At 41.8% G+C, this 16,359-nt stretch overlaps 1 protein-coding gene across 1 annotated transcript; it reads right to left on the bottom strand.

Moving 5' to 3' along the window:
• Window positions 1-6,567: 6,567 nt before the first annotated feature.
• On the bottom strand, window positions 6,568-11,721 carry LOC119525922 (bone morphogenetic protein 15-like). Its single transcript, XM_037824712.1, is given in 2 exon segments — window positions 6,568-7,427; window positions 11,376-11,721. Coding segments are annotated over 2 exon segments (1,188 nt in total). The 5' UTR covers window positions 11,704-11,721.
• Between the last annotated feature and the right edge of the window lie 4,638 nt (window positions 11,722-16,359).

Below are 16,359 nucleotides of genomic sequence, written 5' to 3'. Positions count from 1 at the left end.
GCTCTGGGCTGTGGGTGCAGCTCTGGGCTGTGGGCACAGCCCTGGGTAGGAGTGTCTCCAGCCCACTGGGGATCCAACTGCAAGCTGCAGGGTTTCTTTCTCCTTCTGGCTCTCCCCTCTGCTCTCCTGGCCCTGAGGGAATCTGCAGTGGACTATCCTCCACACCAGACACCAAGAAGCTGGCTCAGCCTGCTCCTGCCATGCTTCACTGTGCGGTTCCCACCATCACCACTGCAGCTGGTCCTGGATTTTTCCTTTTTTTTAAAAAAGAACCAGTCCATCTCCAAACACCAACCCCTGGCTTCCCCACACCGCAGCGTGGCCACAGGTCTTGGGTCTTTCAGCCAGCTTACTCACTCATTTCAGAATGCAGACTCCTGGATTCACTAAGTGTATGGCCCCTGTGGTTCTAGAGACCTTGTCCAGCTGGTGCTGAAACCGGTATTCTGGGTCACCTTCTGGTTTTTATCTAGTATTTTTCACGGAGGTGTTTTTTTTTTGCCCTGTCTCACCTAGCCGCCATCTTAGGTTCTCCCCCTCATACATTATTTGTGGGAATGTAAAATGGCTCAGTCACTGTGGAAAACAGTTTGGCAGTTACTTAAACAGTTAAACACAGAATTACCATATGACTTGAAATTCCACTTCTGGGCATATATACCTCCCCCCCCAAATAAAACAGGGACTCAAATCATGTTTGTACCCCAATATTCATAGCAGCATTATTCATAATAGCCAAGTTGGATGCACTCAAGTGTCCATTAACAAATGAATGAAGAAAATGTGGTATACACACACAAAGTAGAATATTATTGAGCCATAAAATGGAATGAAGGTTTGATACATATTACAACATGGATGAACCTTGAAAACATGTTGAATGAAATAATTCAGACACAAAAGAACAAATATTATATGATTCCCTTAATAGAAGTATCTATGATAAGCAAATTCATAGATGCAGAAAGTCAATTAAAGATTACCAGTGGAGAGGAAAGAATGAGAAATTATTGCTAAAAGTGTATAGTTTCTGTTTGAGGTTTTGAAGAAGTTTTGGTAATGGATCATAGTAATGGTATGCCAAAATTCTGAGTGTAATTAATACCACAGAACTGTGCACTCAAAAATGGTAACAATGGGAAATTTTCTGTTACATTTTACCAAAACAGAAATAATTTTAGAATCTTTAAAGATAGGCAATAAGTGTTGGCAAAGATGTGGAGAAGTTGGAACCATCATACACTGATGATGAGATTGCAAAATAGGACAGCCACTGTGGAAAACAGTTTAGCAGCTCCATAAAATATTGAACATAGAGTTATCATATGATCTAGCATTTCTACTCCTTGCTATACACACAAGAGTAATGAAAACATGGGTTTACACAAAATCCTGCACACAAACGTTTTGACAGCACTATTCATAAAAACCCCAAAGCAGAAACAACTCTAATTTCTGTCAGTGTATAGATAAATGATTAATATGTGGTATATTCATACAATGGAATATTTTTCCACTATAAAAAGGAATGAAGTTAGTGACATCATCAACCTGGCAATGTAAACAGCTACTGAAAACCTCTCCCCAGAGATTCAGTGAGAGGAAAGGACAATTCTCACTTGTTCAGAACTCTGGAGGAAGGTATAGACTGGAGAAGGATTCCACATACACTGAATTGAAGAGAAAGAAAAATTTCAGGTAGGAAACTTCCATCCAAGACTGGCCAGTCCCCTCCCCTTCCACTCACTCTGTCCCACACACCTCTGAAATTGCACAGAAGCAGCAGCCAGGATCCCTCCCAACTCCCACAGGGGAAAAGGCTATAAAATCTTTCACAGCAATGAGACAGATCCCCACCTATATCCAGACACAGAGACCCAAGCCCACAGAGAACCATGGCATGATATAAACTGCATGGGAGGACTTAATACAAAAGGGAAACAAGGAGGAATTTCTAAAATGGAAGAATAGGGAGGGTACCACAAAATCTTCCCTAAAAGCAGCAAGAAGTCAAGTGGAAAATACACATATCAACTCTTTGGGAACCTGGGGGGCAGGAGAGGACATTTCAAGGCCCAGTTCAGTTAGGAATGAAGAGTCTGAGAAAACGTGGAGAGGGACTGTGTTTCCACCCCTGGATCATGGTGCCCATCCCCCACCCATGAGGAAACAGCAGCAGGTGGCCTGATCCTTGTCTAGGGGATAGCTGCAGGCCAGGACACCTGGGGGAATCCTCCACCACAAGTAAAGTCAGGGACATAGCCCCACTCTGAGCCAGATTTTGGCCAGTGAAGTGAGTGCATAAGAAACCCACAGTTTCAGCCCCACTTGGTCAGACACTGCATGAACTCCAGGGGGTCCACAGCTTCTGAGAACGATTACATCACCAAACAGCACCATCTGCTGGGCAGGCAGAAAAGTGTAGGGGAATCCTAGGGCTTTTCAGAGCCTCTCCAGACCCTATCCCAGGCGCATTGGAGCTGGTCTATACCCTTGCAGAAGAACCTGGTTCTGTTTTGGCTGAGAAATATGGACAACCCAACTGTCAAATCAGTGCTCTAAAACAAACCCATGCTGTCCAGCAAAAAGGACAACACTCTTGGGTCAGCTGCTGGCTGGGGAAGTTGAACCTCTTAGTCCCCCAGCACAAGGTCTTTGCACATGGGAGCCTGGGAATCACCGGACACATTATGCCCACAGGTAGGGTCTCAACCAAGGTGCACAGTGCCCACCCACTACCCCCAGAGTTGGCAAAATTATATTTTTCTCTGGCCGGCAATGGTTAGCATAGGGCCCCAGTTTCCAGCCATTTCCCATATGTCAAGGTGCATTCTGCTCCAGCGTCTACTATGGCCAAAACCCTATGTTCATAAGTGGGCGAACAAAGATAGTTAGTTCTATATCTGGCCTCTGATCCCCAGTGTCCCTGTATATTATTTTAATTTAGGGATCTCAACTTACACCCTATGCTAGGGGGGAATGGGGCCTCCTAGACCTCCTCTACTGGGCGGTGAGGCAGGGGGCTCCTTAAGTGGTATTGGCTGTGCCTTTCAGCCAGAAACCATGTCCTCTTCTAGTGACCTGGTTTCAAGCTTAATAAAACTCTGCTCCTTGAGCAACTTGCTTCACAGTTGTACACAATACAGTTGTTCACAATACTACATTTGGCTGCCCATCAATATCTTCAATTTTAGCTCCAGCAGCTATTAGATCTCTCCACATTTGTCTATGTGGCACCTGGCTTGGACTATCATATCCCCTTGAGACATGACCCCTCTTACTGTAGCTCCCCTTCACCTTTAGGCAATCTGTCTCTCTCAAGTGTGCAATCATTTGGGCAGCCTGTGAGATGGTTGTCATATAAGTGAGTTGAGACTGGGCACCAAAGTCCCATACCACTGATTGGGAGCTATAAGCATCTCAACACTCCCTTGGTGGTCCCACTCATCTAGGAGGGTAGCCACCCCTCCACACATGGACATTGCAGGACATCCTGGGATCTCCCCAGGAAATCCTCCCTTCCCAATATTCATACCTTCTGCAGCTGGCAGTTCTTTGGTTTCCTGACTGGTCCGCCAAATACTCCAGCCCAACTCAACCCCAAGACCAAAGAACATGCCAGGCAAAAAGTTTTCCATAAATTTTAATTAGGGTCTTACAGGAGGATTTTTCCCAATGGCAGCCAGTTGGGAAATGGAAGCCAATGATTCATGCAAACAAGAGGAAGAGGCATGCCTTATATAGCTCAGCAGAGCCTCACCAGATTTGGTTACAAAGAAGATTTAGCTGTCTTTTGAAAGCTGATTTCAGCAGAGACTTGGGAGAGTTGGTTACAAAGAAACCTCAGCTGAGTCTCATGAAAGTTGATTACCGACAGTGATTAGGCTTAATGATTTTCAATGTTTGTGCTCTAGTCACGTGCAGGCCACTGTGAGCTCAAATCTTCACCCTATTCCCTAAGGGAGGGGGTGGGTGCCAACCCCTGGGCTGCTACAAGGACCAAGTAACTATTTCTCCCTATCCACCTGGGCAGAGAGACACCCAACCACACACCATCCTCCACTAACAAGCATGTCTATTTCCTCCCATAGGAAGGTTGTTGGTAGAGATCTCTTACATTGGACTTGAAAAAAAGAGCTGGACTGAAGCAATGTTTCAAAAGAAATGACAATCCATAACATCAGCCACAACTGACCCCATCCTGCCAGTGTTGTCCTTGGGTATTCTGACAATGTATGAATGGTGGGGCCAATTACCCTGAACCCTCATAAACATACATTTCAGATGTATTTAGGACACACAAGGCCAGGAGACCATGAATTTATGAAAATTGCAGGGACCAACAAGGTGCTAAACTCATGATCTGTCTTCAGGCTTATTAGGTATTTGTGCCTACCCTAGGTTGGTTAGGGAAATGGCCAACCTAGAGGACCAGATTTAGTCTCTCAGGTCAACTTGCAAGTTGATTCCACAAACTACCTTACTCAAGAACATGTGTCACATTTTATTGCCATTTAAATCATGTGCTTTGATATAATGGGGCACAAAAAGGGAAATATGTGAATATTAAAATATTCTGTGTCAGGAAGAATGCATCCCTCCCAAAAAAATAAATGTTCCTGTCCTATGTTTGTATACATAAAGCTTTTACTATATGCTAATCAGCTAATAGAGAAAGGAGTTGGACATAGTTGACACCCTCAAAATGATCTCCATCTTTTGGCAAGAAAGTAAGTTACACTAGAATGTGTTAAAGGAAAACGTAGTATTATGTGAGCATAAGTAGAGCAGCATCTATCTGATTCTTGAGTATCAAGGAGGCATTGGAGAGATGAATAGAATGCCTGCGCTCATTCCTGAAGATCCAGTAAAGAAGGTAGATTGGCAAAAGGATGTTAAGGAACAGCTGTTTCAGGCAGGAGAATAAAATTTGTGTATTTACAGCCTTGCAAGATATACTATCTAGCTGAACCAATTATTGAGAAGGGAATAGTAAGATGAGTTTTATCCATTTATGATGGATGGGTAAGAAAAAGATAAGATTTACATTTGACAAACACATGTACCCACCCTAAACCAGTACCATCCCACTGAGAATGGTGATAAAATTCATCAAAGGGCAGTAGAATGGGGTAAAAACTTAATGGGCTTCCTCAGAAGGGACCCTTGGTGAAGGCTGATCACTAGCAGTGATGCCTGATAGGGAGCCTTCAGAGAGTAGAACTGAAAAACTTCTAACCCTTGAAGATTAGAGATGGACTCCCAGCCAAATCTCTAGGGATATAGCTAAAGACAGAAGAGGAAATGGATTTCTTCCATTAACTCTTTCACAATCCCCAAAACACTAAAAATGCTCTTTAATAACAACACAGCCCAGTTCCCAGCATTTAAATACAGCATAGGAGTAGAAAGAAGTTACACTTCAAGAATCAGTCAGTCCAAGGCAGAGCTCCACACCTCCCAAATACATCAAGTCCATCTCCCTTCAGAGACCCATGTCCAGAGCCAAAGTGAACACATGAAGTAGGAAAGCCTAGAGTTAGATCTTCCAGAGGCCCTAGCATGCTGCATCCTTCCTTCACAACTCTGTAAGCTTCCTAGCTATACAACCCCCATCCATCCCCAGTCAGGTCAATTCCTAGTCTCTGAGTCTCCAGGGAGCTTTCTCTGTGGTATAATTAACAGGGGGCTAAGTGTTACATAAAACAAGAAAATCTCCTGTGAAATCTATTGTTCTATAGAAAGTTTAAAATGACCCTGTATGCATAATCCTAATTAGCAATGCTAGCTCTTACCCTCTGCATATAGATTCCAGTGGTTTTGAAGTCATTGGCGTTCTCAAACAGCTCCACACTCAAGTTTCTCTATTGGCTTTATTAAGGGCTCCTGTCCTCAACACAGCAAAGGAAGTAATCCTGGCTACTGTTGCTAGGTTCAAAGGCTGAGAATAAACACCAATAGCTTAGAAAGTGACTTCCTTTCTTCTGTTGCCCTCAAGAGATCTTTATAGAGACTGTTACCTAAAGTTTTCCAGTCCTTATGAGAAAAGTTTTAGATTTATTGGGCAATACAAGCACAAAAGCAGGCAGCCTTTCTGGCACTAGTTTCTAGGATATAGGAGTCAGGGTAGGAGAGCATAAAATTCCAAGCTTTCTTCATCCAAAATCCTCTAGAGCCCCTCAGAAAAAGGACACTAGGAAGAATCTACCTTTCTCATGCCTTAGAGGGACAATTCCAAAAGTTCTAATACCATTGACTGGTGACTTCTAACAAAGTCACAATAAAAAGACAAGAAAACAGAGAGGGCATCCCCAAAGGAACATGTTACATTAATGGCTCTGACTAGTGTTCAAAAGTACTGATCCATTCTAGGAGATTGGTATCAGAGCTGTTTTTATAAATTGAGGTGCTCACAAATGGGAGAAGACACTTAAGTAACTACACTTTAAGTCAAGGAATAAGATCAATGGATTGGGGAGAGGATTGCTTGCAATTTTAATACTGATATTTCTTTATTTTTAATCTTTTTTCAATTTCTTGGGAAACCTGAGCTAGTCATATTTGCTATTACCTACATGTACAGGACTGGGCAATCATATCCTCATACTCCTTGTACAAGATATTCCCATTTGCCTCAATCAGAAGGATGCTAATGGGAACATACTTATAAGGGACATAGGAGGGCTGAGGGACACTCTGGTCCACCAATTCATTGACAAGGTTCTGGATGATAGCGTGATTGGGGGAATTGAGACCATAGTGTAGTACCTGGGGGCAGGCCCCCTTACAGTAGTTTGGGGTATAGAGATGGGGAGCAATGATCCAGTGATCCCAGCCCAGCTGGTGGAAGCTGACCTGGAAAGGGTGGAGGGAACACCAGTTCTGTTCATGCCCATCATGTCCCCGGGAGGGACCACGAATCTCAGATGCAATGCTGCCTGCTTGTCGAGCCTTCCGCAAAAGAAGAGGAGACTCCCTGTCTGTAAACTCCTCCAGGCTTCTGGGGAGATGTCTGGAATTCTGAAAACTTTTGTGGGTATCATTGAAGTACAGTAACAAGAAGGCAGTATCTAAGGATGAAGTCCCATGCCACTGGAGCTCAAGAACCTCACTGCCTTTTTGCTTCTGACACACAAAACTGAGTCATAGGACCTTGCGCCCCTTGTGATTCCAGAGTCTTTGCCAAACATGTTGTGTGATGTCCATCTCTGTCAAGGATTTGTGCAGCAAGGAAGGCTCTGAAGAACTTCCATTTGAAGAGGGAAAATGGTTGATTGAACTTTTATGGACCCAGGGCTCCACGTGGCAGGTGAGGTGGAAGTGAGCTAGATAGAATTGATGGCGGTAAACCACGGAGGATCTGCCTAGTTGGTATGCTACCTGGTTTGGTCTCAGAGGAAAGTCCAGGGTCTGTATATGCCAGGGGCCTGCAGAAGTAAGAGGGAACAAGATCAAGGGATTAACTTCTTACCTCCTAGCCTGAATCTCCTTCACAAATCTGCTTAGTACAGACTGACAGCTGTGAAGAGTACTAAAATCAGCTATCATTTACTGAGTACTTACTACTGTATTATATGCTTTACATGCACTAGCTCTTTAATCCTCAATAGCCTTATAAGATATTATCCCCATTTTATAGACAAGAAAATTAAGGTTCAGAGAAATATGTCAAAAGACACATGGGTAGTGTGTGGCAGAATCAGGATTTGAACCCAAATCCGTTTCCCTTAAGAGAAACTCTCATTTTAAGACCACTCACAGCACTAACTTCAGGAAAAAACTCAAAACTAGTATTATTTTGTATGTATATTGTGTATATGGGAGAGGAACAATCATTACTAGTTGAATATTAAAGGAGATGAATTAAGAGAATCAGAGACTCTGAGACATACATGGATAAAAGAGAATCCTCATGTCACATCATTATACAGATGTAGCTTTGGGGCAATCATCCAAAAATGGGGGCTACGGCTTGTCATCACTTCAAATCCAGGGCCAAGATGTCACAAAATATTTTTGTCTATTCACTCCTAATAGGGGCAGCTATTTTTGCCATTTCTGCCTTCCACCGACTTTAAGAATTACCTCTTGTGCATCGTTTCCTTCTTGGGCCAGATCTTTCCTTTTTTCAAAATTGATAGCTGACAATGGTACTTCGCTTATACCACTCATTTTTTTTAATCTTCATTTTATTGAGATATATTCATATACCACGCAGTCATACAAGACAAATCGTACTTTCGATTGTTCACAGTACCATTACATAGTTGTACATTCATCACCAAAATCAATCCCTGACACCTTCATTAGCACACACACAAAAATAACAAGAATAATAATTAGAGTATACCACTCATTTTTAGGACCATTCCCCTAAATACCATTTTCAACAAAACGTTGATCACATAAATATTTTTATTTGCTGAGAATTTGACTAGAAGCTGTGTGCCAATTATTAGTGACCACAGGTTTTAACCCAAATTGTAATGCTGACACCTAGTGGTCAAAGCATTGGAAGGCTGGGTATAAAGTGCTCTTAATTTCTGAGGCCCCTCTTGGCAAGGATTAAGAGCAAAGATTACAAAAACCAAATATCCCAGGAAAAAAGCCTTCTCTCACCTTCAAATATTTTATCCCTAAATTTTTCCATGTTACATTACATACTATTCATCTAACCTGCCTTCTCCACTGAATCCACAAGCCTGGAATTCTTCAACAGTTCTGGGACGTTCAACATAGAAATTCTTTGATGTCTTGATATTCCAGGATAATTTTTAAAGTTTACGTTCCAATTCAAGATTAATACACCCTCAGATTTAGACACCATCCACACAAGACCCAAGCCAGGCTTGTATTTGCTTTCTCAAGTTACCCTACAATCTCATCTTACAATGATTTTTCCAAGCAGCCCACCCATACACCTGCCCCACCCTGCCTGAAAAGGAATCCAACCCAACCCTTTAGCAGGCTGTCTGGTGAGGAACTGCCCTTTCCTCTCAGACCTTAACATCACATGTCTCCTGGAGCAGGGTGGGATTGCTAAGGATCAAAGCCAGAAAGGGTCTGCTCAGAGCTTTGCAGGGAAAGGGCTGACTCACACATCCTGTGTGATCAAAGCTGGCATGGCTCTCCAGGCAAGCTCGATTCAGCTGGACCGTTGTCTAATGGGAAGAACAGGCCCTGTTCTTTTGTCATCTGCATCTGGATCCTTTCCAGGGTCCGTAGGCAACAGTATGTCCCAAAGTCAGACCATGGCACGTGCCTACTTCTAGGCATCCTTCTTTCTAGCTTCATATCATCTGTACAGACTTGATCAATGGCTTTCTGCTGCACATGGGGATGATATTCAGATTCCTTATCATAGCCTACAACTTCATATCCTCTCAGCTTCATATCCTGCAACTCTCAATGCTTACCAGGCTTCAGCCATACTGGTCTTCCTTCTCTTCATCAAATAGCACAAGTTTGTTGTTCCCTTTGCCTAGAGCAAATTTCCCTCTACTCTTCATGTGACTAGCTTATTATACAGGCCTTAGCGCAAATATCGTCTCTTCAAAATGCCTTCCCTGACAGCCCCATATAAAGGGTTTTTTTTTTTTTTTTGCTACTCTTTACCACAACAATTTCATTCCTTGAGAGCACTTACCACAATTTGTAATTATTTACCTGTGTGAAATCGTTTGTTTCACCCATGAGAACACATGCTCCATGAAAGATGCAGTTTTGCCATTTTGATCACATCTGTAAGCCTGGAACCTAGAGCAATGTCTAGCACTCAGTAGGTGCTGCATAAATATTTGTTGAATAGATCTCCACCCATAGCAAGCTATTCTCTTTCCTAAATCAGAATGCACTTCTCTACCTCTATGCATAGTCTCCTTACTTTGTTCCCCAAATCTAGCTCAAATAACACCTCCTCAGTAAAGTCTTTTGACAGTCTCCCTGCTTCTCTTTTCCTTGCTTTAAGCAGTGAGCCTTTCTTTAGGGTCTTTATCCTTTTCAAAAGATTTTCCATACCATATCATTATGTGATTCGTCATTCTACTATAGTGGGAGCTCCTATGGGAGCTCCTATAGGACAGACAGCAGTTATTTGCCTCTATATACCCAACCCAGGCATAGTGACAGTGCTGAGTTAAAATCTGTGGGAACAGGAACATAGCATGTTGATTAAAAGGACATGCTCTAGAGCCTAATGACCTGGGTTTAACTCCCACCTCTACCAGTTACCTGCTGTGTGGCATTGGGTAAATTACTCTAAGCCTCAGTTTCTTCACCTATAAAATGGATACGTTAATAGTACCTAACTCATATGGTTGTGGTGATGATTAAAGAAGATAATGTTTGTAAAGTATTTTTCACCACGCCTGGCACATAGTAAGCTTACAGTACAGGTTAGGGGAATTTTGGTTGTTTTACTTGGGGGAGGGGAGACTATAAATCCTGTCTACTGTCCTCGTCAAGATCAGTGAAAGCCCAAGATTGATCTCACCAGATTCCCAAGAGTTCCTTGAATTCGATGGCTGTCTACATTCCCTAGAGAGACCTACACTTCAGGAGCCCACAGCTGTCCTAGAACAGTGTCCAGCATAAATCTTCAAAACAGAATCAAAGAGATTCCAAAATACATTTACTATCAAAATGCCAAAGTAGCAACGTGTACTAAAGAAAACAATTACTTGAAGTACAAGAATGTTGTGCTTCCCTTAAAGACTTGAGAAATTACGGACAGACATTAGACTCAGACAGACATGAGCTCAAATCCCATATCTGCCACCCACTGTCAGAGTGATCTTTGGGAGTTACTTAACCTCTTCGTGCTTTAGTTTTCCTATCTTTAAATTTAGGCTAATTGCTCCATGATAGCTAACAATAGCAGCTGTTATTAAGGATTAACTACAATAGCAGATGCTCAAAGAGCCAGGTACACAGACTAGGATATTAGCTTGTTTCTGACCTTTCTGAGACCAAGTTTCTCCACCAGAGCATCGTTTCCTCTTTGCCTTCTAAAGAATAAAACATATAAAGAGCCCTCCACAAGATTATAGATGGATATTTTTCAATTACAGTTTTCAGAGACGTAACAAGCAACAAGAACTTCTTTGAGAGATAGGAGCCGACACAACACTTAGTTGCCCTGGGACCTGAAAGAGATTCCACAGGTAGGCCCCAAGGCAATCTGTTCTTATATTGGAGTCCTTAAGAGATTAGAGACAGCTTCTTCCAAATTTTCCATCTTTTGCAAACCAGACCTGAGACAACCCACCCACAAGGCAATACGGCTTTACAATGAACCATCATATTCCCCTTTCTCTACACTCCTCTTCCCCACTTCTCTCCTCTCTAGGGCAGGGTGGGAAGGCATGATAACTCACCTCTAAGAGGCCTTGCTACACGGGTCAAGGGCCTTATCATCCTCACCATGGTGGCGCCAATGGTGCGGTTCTCCCTAGGGTGTCCATGCAGATCAGCCGAACACTGGTACAACACTAGCATGTACTGCAGGGGATGCCCTAGAAGCCGTGGCTTCCTCTGTTGCTTGCTAGGGACTTCTTCTAGCAGTTCCTGAATCAGGGGCAAGGTAGAGGCCTTGGCTGGGAGAGCAATAGAAGACAGCCTTACCCTTGCCATTTGGACCTTGTGTTCCACAAAAATCATGAGTCCCCAAACAAGAAGGATTCTAAGGATACTGAAGAGGACCATATTGAAAGCTTGGTTGGTATTCAGCAACAGGCTCCAAGTCAAGCCCAAAGGACGTGACTCTGACCCCTTCCTCTCACACAGGTAATTGCATCCTGGTTCCACAACCACAAAGGATGGGGCAAGAAAAAAAAAGGCAGGCAGTCCCTATGTAGCTTCCTGTAGACAGATCTCCTGGGCCAGAAAAGGTCTCCTAACTTGTCTTCGTTGCATCAAAACAAACAGAAAGAGCAGGTGGAACAAGGCAACATGACCCTCCTGCTCTTCAGGACTGGGAACAGATAATACTTATTCGGAGACTGGGGTAACCTAAAAGGAGAAGTCCATTCCAGGACCTGCTCCCTTACCTTATCCACTAGGATGAAAAAAAAGCAGTCTTTGCTTGTGCTGTTCCACAGCTTTAAAGATAGTCTCTTAATCAGTCCTTAAAGGAGCCTCCTGCTCCCATCAAACTTTCATGCCTCCAATGCAGTATTTCCCAGTATGGTTAGTTAACCACTTCCAGCAAAAGTCTCTGGGGTGATTGTTAAGAATGCAGATTCCTGGATGCAGACCCAAACACTAACATTGTGGGAGTAAGATGCAGAAATCTGAATTTTAACAAGTGCTCCAGGAAGTTGCCATGTGTACTAAAATATAGTAACTACTGTATGGGTGTGGCTGTTGGAATTTGAAGAAGATGCCTTAACACTGGTTCTCAATCTTGGCTGTGCATTGAATTCATCTGAGAAGCCTTAGCTATTATGAATGCCTGACTACCATCTCCAGCTTGGTATTTTATCTTTCAAGAACATTTTCCTGTCATCTTTTGGTAATGGTACTTTGACACAGAATCAAAAGAATTAAAAAGAGACAACATATTACACTGGAAAGAACATGACTTGGGTTTGAATTCCCAGTTCTACCACCTTCAGGTTGCTGCTTAACCTTTCTTCATCTCACTTTTCTTAACTCCAAAATGGAATATTCTTTGCCTTCCATTGCTATGGTGAGATTTAAATGAGATAATATATGTAAAGTACCTAGTACACAGAAAGTCCTCAATAAATGGTAAATTCTATCATTAATATCCCATGATTTTAAAGTGTATGTAAAGTGGACCTGACTGAAGGCAATATTTGTCCAGCACCCTTCTAAAGTTCAGCTGAATTTTCATTACACCCCTCTACCAAACAGGGTTTCAGGAGACTCATCTGACTAAATAGATCAGCTTTCTTATTTCAGAAAAAAATCCAATAACCAACTCCATTCTTATCACCATAATTGAGAGGAAGGGACATGATTATTTCTTGGAAATAACTCCTGGTGGGCCATTGTATTGTACTGCCCCCAAACCACCAGAAGAAGTCACCAACTGTCTTTTTAGCCTTCTGATTGGGGAGTGGAGGAAGTAGGTTATAGGTGATTGGAACAGGATCTATTAAAGTACATTTAGAAACAGCTAGTATGTGCAAAAATTAATCATATAAATCAGACAATTTAGGAGATGATGTTTTTGACATAACAAAATGGGTCACCACAAGTTGCTTCGTGTAGCAGGAACACAATGTAAACTGTAGGCCAACTTTTCAAACTACAATGTGCTGGGCACAGTGTTAAAATGTATAAAATATATAAAAGAATAGATTTTTATCCAATTTTGGGGAGCGTAGGTATTGTATTAAGCATATATGTATAATGAAATCCTACAAGTGTATGATTATAATTTACACTTTTTGCAATTTTATTCAACAAATATCTAATAAGCACTATGGTTTTCAGTTAGGTATTAAGGGTAAAGAGATGGAAGAAGATGGCCTTGGTTCAAATTTCAGCTCCACAACTTGACTAGCTTGATAATTTTGGGCGATTGACTTAATCACTCTATGCCTCAGTTTCCTCATCTAATAACAAAGATAATAACAGCACCACCTTAGAGGGCTTTTGTGAGAATTAAATGAGTTGAGGCAGGTAATAAATATAATGTGTTCTACTCACTATACTAGACCCTCAGAGTACAGAAACTAATAAGGCAAGTTCTTCTCTTCAGCATTCCCAGGCACCTGGGTGGGTTAGAGGGCACCAAGATAAAACGATAGTTTCTACCTCAAGAAGATAAGAGACATAACAAATAGATAGAGACATAACAAATATGTTTTCCCTATTTTCCATAATCATGACATTTCCTCTAATTACTCTTCTGAGTTCTTGAAAAATGAACCTAATCCCTATATATGTTTTGTTGAAAAGACAACAAAAACAAAACACATTGTGTTCCATGTAGCAGAAGGGTATGGTATGCTTTACAAAAATGTTTATTGATTTAGACCTGGGACACATCCTTTTATGTATGATATCTCATTTATACTTTATATCAACTCTCTGAGTTAGATATTATTATTTCCATTCACTGGTGAGAAAATTGAAGATCAGAGAAAGTAACTTTCCCAAGCTCCCAAATGATGGAATCTACTGGGAATTGGACCCAAGTCAGGCTGACCTCAGATTTCTTTTTCTTGTATGTTGTAGACTGCTGTGTAAGCTGCCAATGAACACTTAGTCCCTTAAAAAGACACAATTCCCCTATAAAGTAATCCCACAAAGATTCCTGATCATGGTACTAAAATATAAGTTCTGTGAAGTCAAAGATCATGCTTATTTTATATACTATTGTAGGTGTTCAACAAATATTTGCTGAACAAATGGTGATAATAGGAGCATGTCATTCTTGCAGAAATCTCCTAGGATGATGGGCAGACTCTTGTGTATGATGTTGTAATGTGATCTCAGAGAAGTTTCTCTTGACATTTGACGTACAGGAACGTCTGAGCAATCACTTTCCCCTCTGCTTCCAACTGTTTAAAAGATTGCCTGTATTAAGGAGCCCTGATGAGGAAGTTCTTATACATGCTACAACATGGGTGGACATTGAAGATATTATGGTAAGTGAAGTAATACAGAACACAAAAGGACAAATATTTGATGGTTTCACATATATGAAATATCTAGAAGAAGTAAGTTCACAGAGTCAGAAAGTAGATTACAGATTACCAGGGGGTGGAATAGGGAGAAATGAGAGTTATTGCTTAATGGGTAAAGAGTTTCTATTGGGGTGGTTTTGCTAATGGGTGGTGCAGTGGTTTGGAGCTATATGTACACCATAAAAACATGTTTTTAAATTTAATCCATTCCTGTGTGTTTGGACCCATTGTCAGTAGGACCTTTTGATCAGGCTACTTCAGTTAAGGTGTGACTCACCTCAATCAGAATGGATCTTAATCCTCTTACTGGAATCCTTTATAAGACAATGAAATTCAGACAGAAAGAAAAAGCTACAAGAAGCAAGAAGCTGAAACAGAACCCAGAACAGAAGGAAGAGAACAGGAGACATTGCCACATACCTTACCATGTGGCAGAGGAGCTAAAGATCCATAGCAGCTAGTCTTCACAAGAAAGCATCACCTTGATGATGTCTTGATTTGGACATTTTTATGACTTCAAAACTACAAGCTAATATTGTTTAAGCCAACCTATTCATGGTATTTGCTTGGAGCTGCCTAAGAAACTAAGGTTTTGGTGCCAGGAGAATAGGGGGCCATTATTGCAAATACCAAAAATGTGGAAACAGCTTTGGAATTGTGTAATGGGTAGAGGTTGGAAGAATTATAAGGCACTTGACAGAAAAGGCCTAAATAGTTTTGAAGAGACTATAGAAATATGGATGTTAAAGTTACTTCTAATGAGGAATTAGAAGAAAATGGCAAATATGTTAGTGGAAACTGGAGAAAAGGCAATCCTTCTTTCAAAGTGGCAAAGAACTTGGCAAACTTAAGTTCTGATGTTGGATGGAAGGCAGGATTTGAATTCAATGAGCTTGGATATTTAGTTGAGGATATTTCCAAGCTAAGTGTGGAACATGCGGTCTGTTTTTTTTTTTTTTTTTCCTTCCAGCTTACAGTAAAATGCAAGAGGAAAGAGATAAACTGAGAACTAAACTCCTGGGCACAAAGAAAACAGAAATTGATGGTTTTGAAAATTCTGAGCATCTGGAAAGTAAGTCCCTAGAGAATAGTGGTCCATTTAAGGGTTTAACTGAACACGGATCCAGTGAGCCACTTCAGTGCAAGTCAAGATTGGAAATGCACAGGAAGGATCTGTGGAAGGTTCTACTGTTTGATGGTTTGGACCCTTTTGCAGTACATACAAAACTGACAAGTTTTTTGGCAAAATCTGTATGAATGGAACCGCTGGTAGCCTGGATAAAAGGGACAGAAAGGGACAGATTGAAGGAAAAATCACTTCAAAGACAGAACTCTGGAAACTGAAGTCTGGTCCAAAGACATCTTCTCAGGATAGGAGAGTGGACCTACCCATGTGTGTGTGGAAAGGGTAAGTATGCCTCAGAACTTGGAGGGGGCAGGTCTTCTTTCCTGTTCAGGAAGAGTGCTGCTGCCCCAGTCTTCAGAGAGGGTGAAGCATATTCCCTGGGTATTACAGAGAGGCTGGCCATCCCCTCACTGATCTGCAAGGGTTGAACTTGTGCCCTGGAGAGTGTGAAAAGTCTGGCAGCCACCCCAGATTTCTGAGAGGGTTGTTCCTGTGGCCCTGGGATTGCAGAGACTCTGGCCATCATCCCGATGCTTGAAGAGGGTTGAACCTTCAGCCTAGTGTTCAGGCAAA

This window comes from Choloepus didactylus (assembly GCF_015220235.1).
Source record: "Choloepus didactylus isolate mChoDid1 chromosome Y unlocalized genomic scaffold, mChoDid1.pri SUPER_Y_unloc1, whole genome shotgun sequence".
NCBI lineage: Eukaryota > Metazoa > Chordata > Mammalia > Pilosa > Megalonychidae > Choloepus > Choloepus didactylus.
The sequence above is the reverse complement of the archived record's forward strand: the minus strand, read 5'-3'. Positions and strand labels throughout refer to the sequence as shown.